The 14,845-nt window shown below is 33.6% G+C and overlaps 2 protein-coding genes across 2 annotated transcripts; one reads left to right on the top strand and one right to left on the bottom strand.

Annotated features, from left to right (window-relative positions):
- Nucleotides 1-411: 411 nt before the first annotated feature.
- Nucleotides 412-1,438, top strand: LOC125875733 (uncharacterized). Its single transcript, XM_049556759.1, has one exon. It carries the CDS (start codon nt 473-475, stop codon nt 1,184-1,186), a length of 714 nt encoding a protein of 237 aa, XP_049412716.1. The 5' UTR covers nt 412-472; the 3' UTR covers nt 1,187-1,438.
- Nucleotides 1,439-3,157: 1,719 nt separating this feature from the next.
- On the bottom strand, nt 3,158-8,923 carry LOC125875727 (chaperone protein dnaJ C76, chloroplastic). Its single transcript, XM_049556750.1, has 9 exons — nt 8,565-8,923; nt 7,637-7,765; nt 7,434-7,563; nt 6,796-6,916; nt 5,578-5,659; nt 4,595-4,648; nt 4,176-4,214; nt 3,550-3,649; nt 3,158-3,476 (listed from the first exon to the last, which is right to left on the bottom strand). Exons 1-9 carry the CDS (start codon nt 8,787-8,789, stop codon nt 3,349-3,351), a joined length of 1,008 nt encoding a protein of 335 aa, XP_049412707.1. The 5' UTR covers nt 8,790-8,923; the 3' UTR covers nt 3,158-3,348.
- Between the last annotated feature and the right edge of the window lie 5,922 nt (nt 8,924-14,845).

The raw sequence follows: 14,845 nt of genomic DNA on the forward strand, positions 1-14,845 counted from the left end.
AAACCAATCTCTAAACCCCCACCCCTCACCCCCCCAAATCTTTTTCCTCCTTTGTGCCNTTTTATGATTGTGATTGTCCGAGCCAACTTTCGTGCACCTCAACTAATTTCACAAGATACCTTTCATCTCTCATCAGCAATAGATATCAGGTAACCCTATCCAACAAGGTTAAGACAAATAGAAAGAATCACCTATTTTTTTTTATCTCTATTGAGTTTCAAACTTAAAGTGAATTTTTAATCATTTTATTAATCACTGCGCCACACCGTTAGAAAAACGTGGATTTTACTTTAATAAAGTGAGCATAATTGCCAATTTGCAAAAGTTTGAAATTTTAAAATAAGATACCCTTTATATAATGTTCCCCACTAGTAATTTACCATTTCATCATCCTCCCTAAACTTCTAAAACCAATCTCTAAACCCCCACCCCTCACCCCCCCAAATCTTTTTCCTCCTTTGTGCCTCCATTAATGGAAGTTGAAGAATTCCTTAACCTCTTTGATTTTCACTGGTTTCAATCCCAAATACTCAAACCCAAACACCCCTTTTCTACAACCCCAATTCTTGAACCTATCAAACAAATTCTTGAAGAAACCCCAAAACTTTCAAGAACTCCAACTTTTATGGTCAGATCTCAGAGTGACCACTGTTTGATCTCTAAAGATTACACCTTTGATAGTATTTCAGAGAAATCACAATCCCCATCTCCAAAATCTGTTCTTGAAGCTAAACTTCAGCCAATTCTGTCTGGTAAAGAATACAATGAGCTCAAATTTTCCCCTGAAGCAGCTGTTAAAAACAGAGCAAATGTAAGAAGCAGAAAAAAGAGAAGTAAAAATAGTAAAAGTTTATCAGAGCTAGAATTTGAGGAGCTAAAAGGGTTTATGGATCTTGGATTTGAGTTTTCAGATAAGGATAAAGATTCAAATTTGGTGTCAATAATTCCTGGATTGAAGAGATTAGGAATGGAAAATGAAAGGGGTTTTGATGAAAATGATGAAAGTGGAGTTTCAAGACCTCATCTTTCAGAAGCATGGGGTGTTTGGGAAGAAAAGAAAAAAATGGAGGACTGGAAAAAGAATGCATTGAAAAGTTGGAAGATTAATTCAGATTTTGGAAATGAAATGGAAATTAAAGATCAGTTGAAGTTTTGGGCTCATACTGTTGCTTCTACGGTTAGATAGTAACCAGACATGTCGGGTTCGAGTCTTGGATACGAGAAAAGTTTTGTTGAGTGTTATCCTTAAAATAGGTTCTGTGATGCGCGATTTAATGAGAACTCTAATACGAGTATCGAAATTCGAGTTGAAACCAAAAACCAAAAAATAGCTTCAAGAAGATGAGATGGGATTACTTTTTCTTTTGTTGATCTAACTGTAATATATTTTGTATGGCTAAATTTTTCCACTTAATCATAGAAAGCTTTTTATTTACTACATTGATTTGTTATCTTACATTAAAATCATCCTTGACAATGGATTAATTTGTACATATTTCAACTATTTTATGACATTGTTACATTGTTAAAAATGATCGAGTAGTTCATATGTTTTAATTTATAATCACACAAACATCATTATTATCTGTTTGAATTGCTTTGAAATTGAATTTTTGTTATTATTATTTAATAAATTCTAGGTTGATAAGCTGGTAAAGAATCGATGCAACATGAAACCTAAGACGAATCATACATCTGAATGAGAATGGAAAATGAAGAATTATAGAAGACATAGGCATAATGCACGTTCATATGATACACACTTTTAAACTCAATAATGATATAACTCGAGGAATAATTTATAAAATTTATTGAGATTAAGCGAACAATGTATGTCAGGTGCTTAAACCATGACAAGTAAAGAATGCAAAAACTAAAGGCCGCTTAAGTAAAACTAAATTAACATAGATGTTAGGTCATTTCGAAAGTAACTTGATTTCAACTAACTGCACAATGATTGGAGTAAATTAACAATAATGGTGCCAAATTACTACATTTAATATCAATTTAACCTATATACACTAATGATATTTGAAGATAGTTTGTAAGTATGCATGGCAAAAAAAAGCTCACCAAACATAGACATTGAAAATGATAACCATCATAGTATAAAAAAGAATATACTTGATCTTTGATGACCTACGAATAAAAATCAGTATATATAACTTAAATTCCTTTTAAAGAGCGGAAGAAGAGGCTTTAACACATTATGATAAGAAATACTGTTATTGCCTCTCCCTCCCTTCTCACAATCTCACTCACCAAACCAAAAAATGTGAAAATGATATACCAACCCCCCACCCCACACACACACCAAGAAAACACCAAGAGAGTATGAATTATGATGACAATATTGAATATAGTTACCAAACATCAACTAGGAGTATACAATAGTCAACTAAGTATTTTTTACATGGAGAATAATAGATTATGATGTAACAAACATTGATTAAAATAATGGCCATGCAAAGATTATGGATGATTTTTTTCTTATAATATGCTTACCAAAGTCAACACACATAATAGCAGTGAAAAGAAATTAGATTTGAAAAACATGTGAAAAAAATATAGAATAATCAGAAAGTACATATTATTCTCACCATTTCCAACTTTTGTTTTCTATGCTAAAAAGTCAAGTTCATACAGAACCTAAGTATTTTTTAAGGTATAGCAGAAGAGTAGGGCTGAAAGTATACAATCAATTAACATAAGAGATTTTAATGTGAAATGTGCATCAATAGTACTTTTCATGCTAGAGTTGTGGTTCCGAACCCCACGCCTCTGTGCGTGAAACAAGAGGATCGATGCAAAGACGCCCCCAAATTCCTAATCATGGCTGTGCCTCTGCGAGTGAAACAAGAGGGTCGATGCAAATACGGGGTTATGCAGAACACTATTAGCTTACTGCAGACTAAAATAAGTACTTCCTCATGACACAAATGAGTTGCCTTGTACTATTCAGTTATCAAATCCCAGAGGCAACAGATAATATTGTGTTGTCACAACTCACAGGGGATTTTTCCCACTTCTGGTGCTAAAATGAAAGATCTCATTCAAATGCACTCTTAGGTAATCAGATAGAACCATCAATCATGAATATCACACGACGAATACACAGGTTGAATAATTGTTTTCTCCATTTTCTTCTCATACAACTTTTTATTGAATTATGAATAATCTTACATACAGATAGATGTACCCGAGGTAAATTTTAGCTATATAATTACATTGATATGGGGAGGAACCATGACTATCATGATGAATATACTATATCTAAATGTACCATATTTTACAAAGGGGAGATGCATGTACCGTGTACTGCAATGTTGGTTAGGAAGTATATATATGTCAATTGTCATTAGAGATGGCCTCGGGAAGTTTAAAGGTAGGAGGTTTGTCAGCACCTCTCCTTGAGTACTCTCTCCATCTTCGAGCAGCTGCTGCAGCTCGTTTTGATCTATCTTCCACTTCCTCCTCTGTAGAAACCAAATCAAATTAGTTACACAGATAATACGCATAAGCAAGTTCATTTAGGCTTAGTTTTCCTACCTGTCTTTGTGTAGTCTTTACGATCACCCCATAGGTTATCCCAGTATGATTCAGTTTTCTCAGAATCTTTCTTCTTCATCATTCTGACTTTAGCTTGTTCCTGCAGTAGCTTACATGTCACAAAAGTTTTCAATCTAATCACAATGTTACAACTATCAATAGGAGGAAAATCGAGCATGAAATCCCGTATAGGAAACAACTTTATGTACCCCTCTGTTAAACAAACAAGTGCACATTTTCTGATCTTGCTAATAATATCCCATGAACGTAAACTATACCGTTAACTAACAAGATTCAAAGCAATATCTAAAGTCATGGAAATTTCACTGCTCAAAAGGAGACAAAAATGAACAAAGAATAGAGGAAACTGCAGCACCATATCAACATTTACTAGAACTTAAAACTTCATAATGCATGAGAAGCCAAAAAAAATCTGGAACACGCATAACAGTAAACCATTTGCAACACGTACCACGAGCGCCCTGGCATATATAAAATACCACTGTCCAAAATATTGTTAACAAGTAATTCGAGATTTTGTGTATAAGCAAAACAAACAAACTGAACGATGAATATAACAAGATAGGTAAAGGTAAACTTTAAACACTTGAGCTAGGAGTTCATACCAAGACTTTAGATTGTCGTTTTTCCCACCGTGTGCTCGCCTGCATCATAAAGCATTTTGACATGATTCAAATGTGTAAAGGGGAATCGGAGAAGACAAAATCTTTTGCTGAACTTTAAATGCAAAGAGCTTCACTATCAGAACATTTCTTAAAAAATATGACTTGCTAATTCAGCCAACTGTACAAATCATTCCGAGAGTGTACCCAAACCATCACTTCACTTCCAAGAAGTCCAAAACAAAGAAACAGAACTAATGGTGGTCTTGATAAATAAAATAACAGAAAAGTTGTAGATAACATATGGAACGCTGAAGCTGCAACAGAATTATGGACATCTCAAGGCCAAAATATCATGATAGCATCAACTAGAAATTAAACTCATACGGACAAAAGAGACAAAAAACGGAATTACGGTTTACCATTCTGAATACATCCATGGCTCCACTGCCCATTCCTGATAGCATCAATGCAACCTATTGACACATAAAATACACATGTTACACTCAATACCAACCTAAAAGAAGATCAAACAAGATTAGGGAATTTGTAAAGTTTAGCAGCATATTTTGTTTAGTTGATAGAGTCAATTGAAACTTGTTAACTCAAACGGAAGCAAATATTTGGATAATCTAGATGGATCACAGAATACCATCGCCAAACACGACAAGAAGCAAGTAGAATATATGTTTAAATAAAAGCAATACATCAAAGCATTTCTCCACAGCTAGTCTGATTAACCGACTGTTACTTCCACAAAATCCCTTTATACCTGATCAAAAGCTACAGATCTACTAAAACATTCACCCTTAGAGCAAAACATTCAAAAGGATCTCACAAGAGAGAGAGAGAAGAATGTGCTATCTTTGTTGTAGATGGAAGATCATATTCCGTTTTGTTAGACCACCAACTTAGATAACTCTGCAAAGGAGTAGTCTGCCGCTCTTCTAACCCTTGGCCTGCCTGATTAGTTAAAGGCAGTTTACTAGATTTTAAGGAGAATGCAAGGTATTTTGAATGCTACAACTTTTTTGGTCGCGTAGAGTTGAGTGAGATGATTAAAGCAGTATCTACTTATTTCGTGTTCATAGAACTTTTAGGTGATTAGGCAAGTTCAGTCAGCAAAAAGCATAAATTTAGGTTATTGATATCCAAAGTATTACATGGATGTTTAGGTTATTGATACCCAAAGTATTACATGGATGTATTAGGTTATTGATAACCAAAGTATTACATGGATGTATTAGGTTATTGACATCCAGAGTATTCAGCAAAAAGCATAAATTTAGAATTGATCTGGCAACAACTCGTGAAGTCGTCGAGCATTTTAGAGCAGCAAAAAAGGAATATAAACTGCATATGTGATGGACATAAATCACCAAGATAAATGAGAAATGTAGCTCACATTTACTCTTTCTATTCTTCGCATTTCATCCTCAAGCAAAGACAGCTGTGCAGCAGAAGTCCAATGTATGCAATCCACTGGGCTGCAAAGAGAAAGAAGTAGTGATTTGACTTGCAATATCATTCGATACTACAAATCCTGTGAGATGGATATAGCAGAAGTACAAAACATAAGGATCGTAAAACAATCAAACCATATTGGCAAATAAAATGGTACTTCCAACATATCAGAAAAAAAAATAATGATTTAGCAAAGGATTAGTTAGACCTTCCATATTTAGGAAGAGGCAAGATTGTTGAGCCATTGAACAAGTCCAATTTGGTACTCCCTCCATTTCGATTTGTTCATCTTACTTTCCTTTTTAGTCCTTTTCAAAGAGAATGCCTCTTCCCTTTTTTGACAACTCTTTAGTTCTAACTTTCCGCATGGCAAAATTAAGTCTTCTACATATCTTTAGTTTAGGGCCATAAGATTCAAAAGTTTTCTTTACTTTATTTAACTCCATGCCAAGTTAAAACCAAACAAACAAATTGAAATGGAGGGAGTATGTAATTCTTTTCCAATGGATGAACTCAAAGTCATCAGATGATAAGATAACTCAAGTTTCCTTCCCTCTCCTTTTGGAAACGTAGCCTTAATATAGCATAAGAATCTTTGTTAAAACTAAAAATGCAGATATTCCCAGAAGTTGAAGCAAACTTAATTACATCAGTTTATCACAAATGACACTCTTCCATACTCTGATAAAGTTCAAGCTTATTTGACCAGCTTATAACTACTTATGGGAGGGGAAATAGATAGAATAAACATTGCGGTCTAAAGGAGATACACATTTGAACTATACTCTAGTGACTCAAGTCTCAAGTTGTTTTATAGTCACACTTAGCATGTGTCATAAGCATTTGATAGAGCAAGAATATGACAGTTGAAAGATCTCATAGCAGCATGATAAAACAAATGAACGAAACAAGATAGCATAGGAGATGCATCACATATATAAGCTCCAGCATTGCACTTCAATTGCCAATCTGCAGTATCATTTTTGCAACTTTATTTGCTATGTATCGTGATTTTACCACATTGAGAGACCAGAAAGGAAATAATAACTATATGTCTTTTCTTACTTGAAACTTTTCAGTGCAAAATTACATTAGGTCATTAGCAGAACGGATATATAAGTTCGAGACAAGCAGCTATATCTATGAAGCAAGAACCCACCAGCTATCTATCGCTTGTTGAATTAAATCAGGGTGTCCGCATTGATCGTAAACTCTAGCTCTTCCAAAGTCTTCCTCAATCCCAAACACTTTTGAGCAAACATTGGCACAATTTTTGCAGCCTGTGAAGGAGAGAGAAGTGTTCTAAATCATACCTTTTCAAGAACGAGCTGCAATTTTTTTTTATTTCAATGAATTGGCAAAACATCCTTTACATAGTTCAACAAAATTAGAATTGGAAGTACAATGCTTTGCACTTAGACTACACAAAATCTATGCACTTCTTTCTATATACTTTAAGCATTTAGACTTATTGAGACGTGAAACATTCTCGCTTTCTAGCCTTGTAAAAAAGCATGATTTGGTGACAATAAATGTGTTGGAGGTGATCAGATGACAACTAGCTTCTTTAATTAGTACAAACACGACCTTTAAGAATTCAGCATCAGGAAAAAGGAAACTGAAACTATGGAAGATGTGTGTTTCAAAATTTAGTTAACCAACAAGTTAACTAATAGATTATGGTTAACCATCGACATATTTTAACTGGAACTACAAAAAGGACAGCTACTTGAAAGAGACATGAAGTGGAACAAAAAAAATAAATTAACAAACAAATAAAATGTGAGACTATAATACCTATGCAGCTAAACTCGTCAACAAATACATGATCTTTCGGCGATGAATCGCTCAGGAAAGGGTTGATTGCTGTGGCTGTGTACCCATGGATCTCATCATAAACTCTCCTTTGCACTGGATCACTAAGAATCTACAGTATTATAATGATTAGAAATTGAAGTTCCAGATAAAACACATGGACTGTCAAATTGTGAAGCACCCACCTCGTAGACCTCATTGATAAACATGCAAAAATTTGTGGTCTCGGGATCATCACCACTCAAGTCTGGATGGCAAGCTTTCATGCAACTATAGTATGCCTTCTTTATTTGAGCAGGTGTAGCATCAGGAAGCTAGCAACATAACGGACATTATAAGTTAACGAGATATCCTTTAGCATGATTAAAGAAAACACAGAAAAGGAAACAGGCAAGAGAAAAACAAAACAGACAAAATTATGCTAGAAATGAGCATTTTCCATGTCCTGCACCGGGGAGGATTTAGAGTGTGACCTGTGGGTTTACGTGAATCTAATAACTTTTGCCCTGACCTTGTATCTGTAAATATTTTATCATGAAATCAATTGTTACTATATGTTAACTTGAGGTCATTATAGGAACTCATAAACTTAAAGTCCTAGATCCGCCTCTAGACTCCTGCAAACTGAGCTTCTTGAATCTTGATAAAGTACAAACAACTGAGATTCTTTTGTTACTATAAACTCATGGTGTATCTTCCTTAAGAGTATTAATGAAGCAACCCTATCAGAAACCGTTTGGTAGCTGATTAAAATTATGCACATATTAGTTATTCCATCTTCTCCCTGCATAAGATTGTTACCAATTCCCTCATAACTTATACATAGTTATGTGAGTTTCTAAATTGCAAGCCAAGCATTATATCAATTTTCACATAAATAACTTACTTCCTAACCAGCTACTGAACATTATACAACTTACACAAAAATTAATACATAGATAAATTACCTCTTTACTGAGAAATTCATTGCAAGTAATCACAAAAACAGAAACTACGACATGAAAAGAAAAAAACAGCTTCAAATCACCTTACCCCATACACCAAGCAGCAAATAAAAACAGTAAAAATTTGATCTTTGAGAAGTAAAATGCAATAAAATAAGTTGTAAATTACCAAACCCAAAACAGCATAAAAATCATCAGCAATTTCCTCAGATGCAGCAGCAGAATCTTGATAAGCAACTTTAATTCTCCCTAATCCTCCTCTCTTCCTCCCAGAATAACCCAATGAGCTAAAATTATTACAAAAAATTGGAACTTTACTTCTTGAATAGAAACACTGAACTGGGTTGTGTAATTTGAGTGAATCTGTACAAACAGGTGACAACAATTGAGCCATTTTTACAACAACAAAAAAAAAATCAAGAACTGACCAAATAATGGATCAAAATAAATACAGAAATAGTGGATTTGGGATATTTTTATGTGGAAATTAAAGAATATATTTAAGTTTATGAGGAGGGAAAAAATTTGAAAAATAAAAAATAATTAAGAGAAATGATGAGATGGCAAGGTGTGATCCATTTATTTTCCAAGAATGTAGAGGGACCTTGGCCCCTTGTGGGAAAGAATGAATCTTTGTGCAGTTTGGCGTACGATGGAACGTGAAATTGTAAGCAATGACACGTGGAGGATTTTACTTGCACGCTTCATCTCTAATTTAATTTAGGCGAAATGGTCTGATGGATTCATGTATTTGTATCCATTTGTACTCTGGACCCTCTTACTTAACTATTTGTCAATTGAACCCTTAGATTCAATTAAAATGAGATTTTTAAGCCCCTCCAACCATGTGTGTAGCTCACTCTCCTTTACATAAATGACATGTCATATCCACGTCATATATATTAGTGTCATGTCATAATTATTAACCAAAATTATTTTATAAAAGGTATTATATACTCCTCTTCATATGTTAATAAATGTCCGTAAAATTTTATTTGTTAACCAAAATTATTTTAAATGAAAGGTAACCAAAATTTGATTCTCCATATAATGTTTTAATAAAAGGTAACATATACTCTTTATACTCTTCATATGTATAATTTAATTAAACAAAATTATTTAATAAAAGGTAACATATACTCTTCATATAAATTTTTTAATAAATGTTAAAAGAGACGTAAAAATTGTTAGTGCCATCTCATTCTCCCCATTTACTGTTCACGGCCAAAATCAACCGGAGAAGCCATCGCCTTTGTCATGGCCATTTTTGCCGGCGAAATCGCATATACTTTCTCCCTCACCTATCTTCATCTCCACCGCACACCATCACCATTTTCCTTTCCTCCTCCAACCTCCACAAAACCAACAACCTAAGCTATCGCACCATTAGATCTGGCCGAGAAACCTCTTCGTCACCATGACCTTGCACCCTCACCCACCTCGTTCTCCTCTCCACTGACCAGTGCCGCCTCTCTCTCTCACTCCATTGCGAAGCAATGGTCTCCGGCGTGCACCATCAGCGCCACTTTCTCCCTCCGTGGTTAATCAGTAGACTCAAGATATCTGATAAATTAATGTTAATAGATTGTGGAGAAGAAGAAAAAAGGGGTGGGTATAGGATGAAAATGGTTGAAAAGGACCGGATAGTGGGTGAAGAAGAAGAAAGATTTTTTTAATTAATTGTTTTTTTAAAAAATTATTTCTTTTATAATTTTAATATTTTTTAACCCAAAAATGTTATTTACTCGCTTAAAGAAGCGTGTAGTTACACATATTTGTCAACTCAGACATTCTAATGCCACATAAGCTTGGTCAATGGTCAGAGGGATTTGTAACATTGTGTTTTATTTAGTTTAAGGGTCCAGATGACAAATGTTTAAGTAAAAGGATCCAGAATACAAAGTGATACAAATACAAGGGTCCATCAGACCATTTCACCTTTAATTTAACTAGTAAAATTACCCGCGCCTTGCGCGGGAATTTAATATCACAAAATTTATAAAATAATACTTAAAACATATATGTTAATAAAACTAAAACACTATGTTATCTTACATACAAGATTACGTAGTAACGAATATTAATAATGTAAAATAAAATGATAATTATAACATTTTATTATTTATCCTTCAATTAATCATCTTTAATTTGATTTTATAATTTATCCTTTTGCTTATAGGAAGTGTTACTATTTTGATATTTTTGGAGAATCAAATGAAAATCAACCTGAGATATTAAATTTTCTAATAAATAAATTTTAAAAGGCTGAAAAAAAGTGAACAAATATTTTAATTCTAACGTGTAGAAAGTTCAGCCCTACATTTTGCTTTACATATATCATTTTAAAGTTTCTCATTTAAATGTATCAGGAGTATTTATCAAAATGGCAAATTAAAGGGAGAACGTATCATATTGGACAACAATTCAACTTTTAAACATACTTGAAAGGGAAAAATATTACACTATTCAGTTTATTTGGGTGTTTTTTAAAAAAATCAACAGATTGATGGAGTTTAATTTGAAACACGCTTCTATTCCAATCGCAGTGTCGAGAAACACATTTATTACTTCAAGAAAAATATTTATAACTTGCAGTAAACTTGAGAATCTGTCCATATTTCTTTTTGAATATGAGCAATTAATTTATTGTGTAGTTATCTATGTCTTTGTGCAGAATAAGAAGAAGTTCAGAATTTTCGTTATTTTAAAATGAGAGAAAATTCCTATATTTATTGTTGACACCCAATTTTGACCCTCCATGATAGGAGTTAGCTTTTGAGCTTCTTAAATTCCAAACGATTTGAAATAATTAGTTTTTATAAAGCTCAAAATATTTTTCAAGTGTTTGAAGTAATCTTGGTCGCTTTTATAATTTTTTATAATAAATATGTTTTTACATACTTAGTTTATTTTATAAATATTCAAAAATCGTCTCAAAAAGATCTTAGATTTACTTGAATATTTTATTAAATTAATTTTGTCTAAATTAGTAGTTTATATTTTGAGTCATTAGTATATTAAGTTAATTATTTTATTTCGTTAAAATTAAGAAGTTCTTTAGTTAATTATATTAATTCATTTCATTTAAGTCCTAGCCGAATTAACTAATTACCTCAATTTGGTTAAGTTTTTATCTTAAATGGACTAAGTTTGCAATCATTTGACCCTTTTTCTTAATTACAATTCTCGCCTTCCCTTACTGTGTCTTCAAATTCATTTTAGAAGACAAGATTTTGGCCCTTTGGCAACCAATTTCCAGCATACTTCAGCCCACTTCAATTCTCCAAATAACTACCCGACCCGGCCCAATTCTTTCCCAACAAAGAGACCCATCAACGTCTCTTTTAACATTAGCAGCAAACGTCTCCAAAACGTGAACAACAATTCCGTCAAAACACACGGAAAGCAGCAGCTGCAGTACGCGTACAATAGTAAGCCGCTTTTCCTTGTCGTCTTCTCCATTTACCTCGACAAACAGTACGCGTAGTGTTGTTCCAGCGCCGATTCCAGCTGCAAATTTGTCCTTGTGGCCTCAAGATCGAGCCACGTAGCATTCAAAGGACGATAGGTCGATCTTAGCCCTCCTTCTCGCCTTCAATTCGTTGAAATTTCGAGAATCATTGGGAATATGCTCTGGTTCTGGAGAGAATTTCGTTTGAAATTCAAATTTTGGCCCCTTTTCTAGCCCGATTTTGCCCTCGTCTATTTCCCCCCGAAATTTGCCCTAAATCCTATCTATATAAACCCACCCTGTTCATTGTTCAAAGGGGGGATTTTTTTTTTTTTGAGACAAAAGAGTACATGAGAGTTTTGGAATTCTTGGTTCCATAGTTTATAATTTTGCGGTTTTTTTTTGTGGTTGTTCGAGTTTAAAGAGGTGTTGGAAGTGTCTCCGTCAAACTCGTCGTCCAGTCCGCTGCCCGAAAGGAGGTAATTTCTTTCTTAGCTTTGTTTTTGTTTAATTCCCAGATTTTCTTTGTTTTCTATTTATGTGTTCTTAGCTTCGCTTTAATTTTCATGGGTTAGATTTTGGTTTGACATTTAAGTAGTTAATAAGGTTTCCTTTGAAGTTTCTTTGTTGTTTTGCTCGGGTTGCTCATCTGATTAGTACTAAAGATTCATAGAAATATCAAATATTAGTTCATATCCTCTGTTAAGAGTTGTTGTTTAGAAAGTTATATTTTTTTTAGCGTTTTCTTTTGTCTTTGGTTCCATGGCGTTGATATTTGCTCAAGTTTTGATTTGCTAGTAATCTGTTTAGTATAGTTGAGTTCATTTCAGTAACTATTATTTTAAAATGAGCTCTAAACCTACGAATCTTCTTAGTGTTGGTTCGAAAATGTGTCGTTATTTAGCTTAAAGTTAATCGTGTTCTTGGTTCCTGCATATGCCCTTTTAACTTGTTATTTTTTTTCAAATTCGTTGGCTATTTAAAGTTCTCCTTTCATAGCCGTTTGAGCTTCAGCTTCTCATTATGCACGTCTTAGTTTGATTTTCATGCTTACATAGCTTGGGGTTTTTAGTGGTTTAGGCTTCTAACACATATGATCTCCTACATTGTCGTAATGGTGTTCCCTACATGAAGTGAGCCTACTTTGGCTAAAAGGTGACTGTTATATTTTAACAAAGGCTTTAATCTACTGTTTCATGTTTTAATCAAATGCGTCTCATTTCATGATTTTTGATTGTTCATATTCTCTTAGTCTTATTAGTGAAATAGTTTAAGGGTTTAAACGTAAATCTAACATGTCTCAAAGCATTCAGTTCATGATTAATTTTTTTTTTTTGGTATTTTAGCAAAAAAAGAAGTGAAGTTTTAGAGCAAAAATCTAGTTTATTGTTAAAGCATAGCTTCTCTGTTTGCAATCTACTATTGTGTTAATATTGTTATGTCTCAAACTTTCCACCTTATTGTGATTTAATGCACTTATTTGGTTTGTTAAAAAAAAAAAAACAGTAGGCAGCCTTTATATGCATTTTTAAAACTAGCATAGAAATGGCTTCCTAGTGTAATAGATTGTTTTGTTTGATTCTAACTAATTTGGGTTAAATAATATTATTGCCATGTCTCTTTAATTCCAACGGTGAAGTTTCGCTAATTGAATTTTGGCGTTAAAGTTTCTGCTTCTAAGGTTCCATGTGCTCACTAAATAATAGTTTTGTTTCTTCAATGAGGTGTCTTTATTTCTCTTTAGTGATATAGCTCTTATTGGTTTAAGTTTGGCGCCGGAATGCTTGCAACTGTACCTTCCATATTTATTTGCTGACCTTCTTTTGGCTAAACTAAAATTGTGATTATGTTTGTTTCTATTTTGCATATGAGGCAAAGGTATTGGGATTGGAAGTTGTACTCCTTGTTTCTGATTGTTTCCTCTTTACGTTGGGGAGACTTAGTTTGCATTATAAAATGTTGTAGAGTTTGTTTACATGTTAAAATAGTACCAGCCCCCTTTCTTGATTAGTTACTAATTCTTATTCTTCGTTTTCTTGGCATGAACTTTCTCTCGTTTGAGTCCAATTGGACTCCACCATCTTTTGCATACTCCTCTTCTTGAGTCAACCTCTTCCAAGTTACGAAAGGGAAGCTGATATATTGGGTTGAGACCCAAAAAAAAAAAAAAAAAACCAGCAGCATAGTGACGGGGTGACAGCAGTCCTCAGGGGCTGAAATTTGAATATTTTGGACTTAAAAAAGTTGGTAAAATGACCAGCAGCAGCAGGGACCTCAAAAAGGCCGAAAAAGGAGGAACAAAATTGGGTTTAAACCCCGAGAAACCAGCAGGATGGCGGCAGTCCCCTAAGGGCTGAAAATTGGATTTTTTTGGGGCTTTAAAAGTCCAGTTAGATCGGCAGCAACAAAGAGCATTTAGGCAAAGTGCCTAGATTTTTGTTATATGTTATCTTGACTTATGTTCTTAATTTGTTTTAGAAATGCTAACACTTTCTTCTTATATCTAATTTAGATGAATCCTTGGGAAGTTTTCTATTTTGTTACTTATTTTGCTTCAAGTATTCAAATTTTTTTAAACCTTTTTAATTTACGTCATTTAAGCTTCAAGATTAACTTGAGAGTTATCTATATTCTTTCATAGTTAGTATTTAGCTTTCAAATTCACGCCTAAGTGATTGTGTTGATTATTCGGCTCAAAAACTTGACTCGGATAAATTGTTAAATTAAAATTTTATTTTGGCACTACAACATTTGAATTATTTCATTATTTGGGATAATATGAATGTTTGTAGTATCAAAAGATTTCTCATTTATCAAAATAATAAAATAAGATTTTTCAAACAATTTAAGCTTTCTTTTAAGCCTACTTTTAAATCCGTCGGTCAACCGCGTGTTAGCGGATTCTCTAAGATGCCTAAACCCTTCCTTAGAGAATCATTTGAACCCTTACCCGACTCTGGTTTTATTAAAGATGTTTTATTCAAAAAACCTCATTTTAA

The sequence above is a fragment of the Solanum stenotomum genome, chromosome 9, assembly GCF_019186545.1.
Source record: "Solanum stenotomum isolate F172 chromosome 9, ASM1918654v1, whole genome shotgun sequence".
NCBI lineage: Eukaryota > Viridiplantae > Streptophyta > Magnoliopsida > Solanales > Solanaceae > Solanum > Solanum stenotomum.

Excerpts from the sequence above, each read along its gene's own strand:
- LOC125875733 (XM_049556759.1), top strand. The coding sequence starts at position 473 with ATGGAAGTTGAAGAATTCCTTAACCTCTTTGATTTTCACTGGTTTCAA.
- LOC125875727 (XM_049556750.1), bottom strand. The coding sequence starts at position 8,789 with ATGGCTCAATTGTTGTCACCTGTTTGTACAGATTCACTCAAATTACAC. Across the intron at positions 3,650-4,175 it reads AACGACAATCTAAAGTCTTG|GAACAAGCTAAAGTCAGAAT; the intron begins GTATGAACTCCT and ends AAGCTACTGCAG. Across the intron at positions 3,477-3,549 it reads TAAAGACTACACAAAGACAG|AGGAGGAAGTGGAAGATAGA; the intron begins GTAGGAAAACTA and ends TGGTTTCTACAG.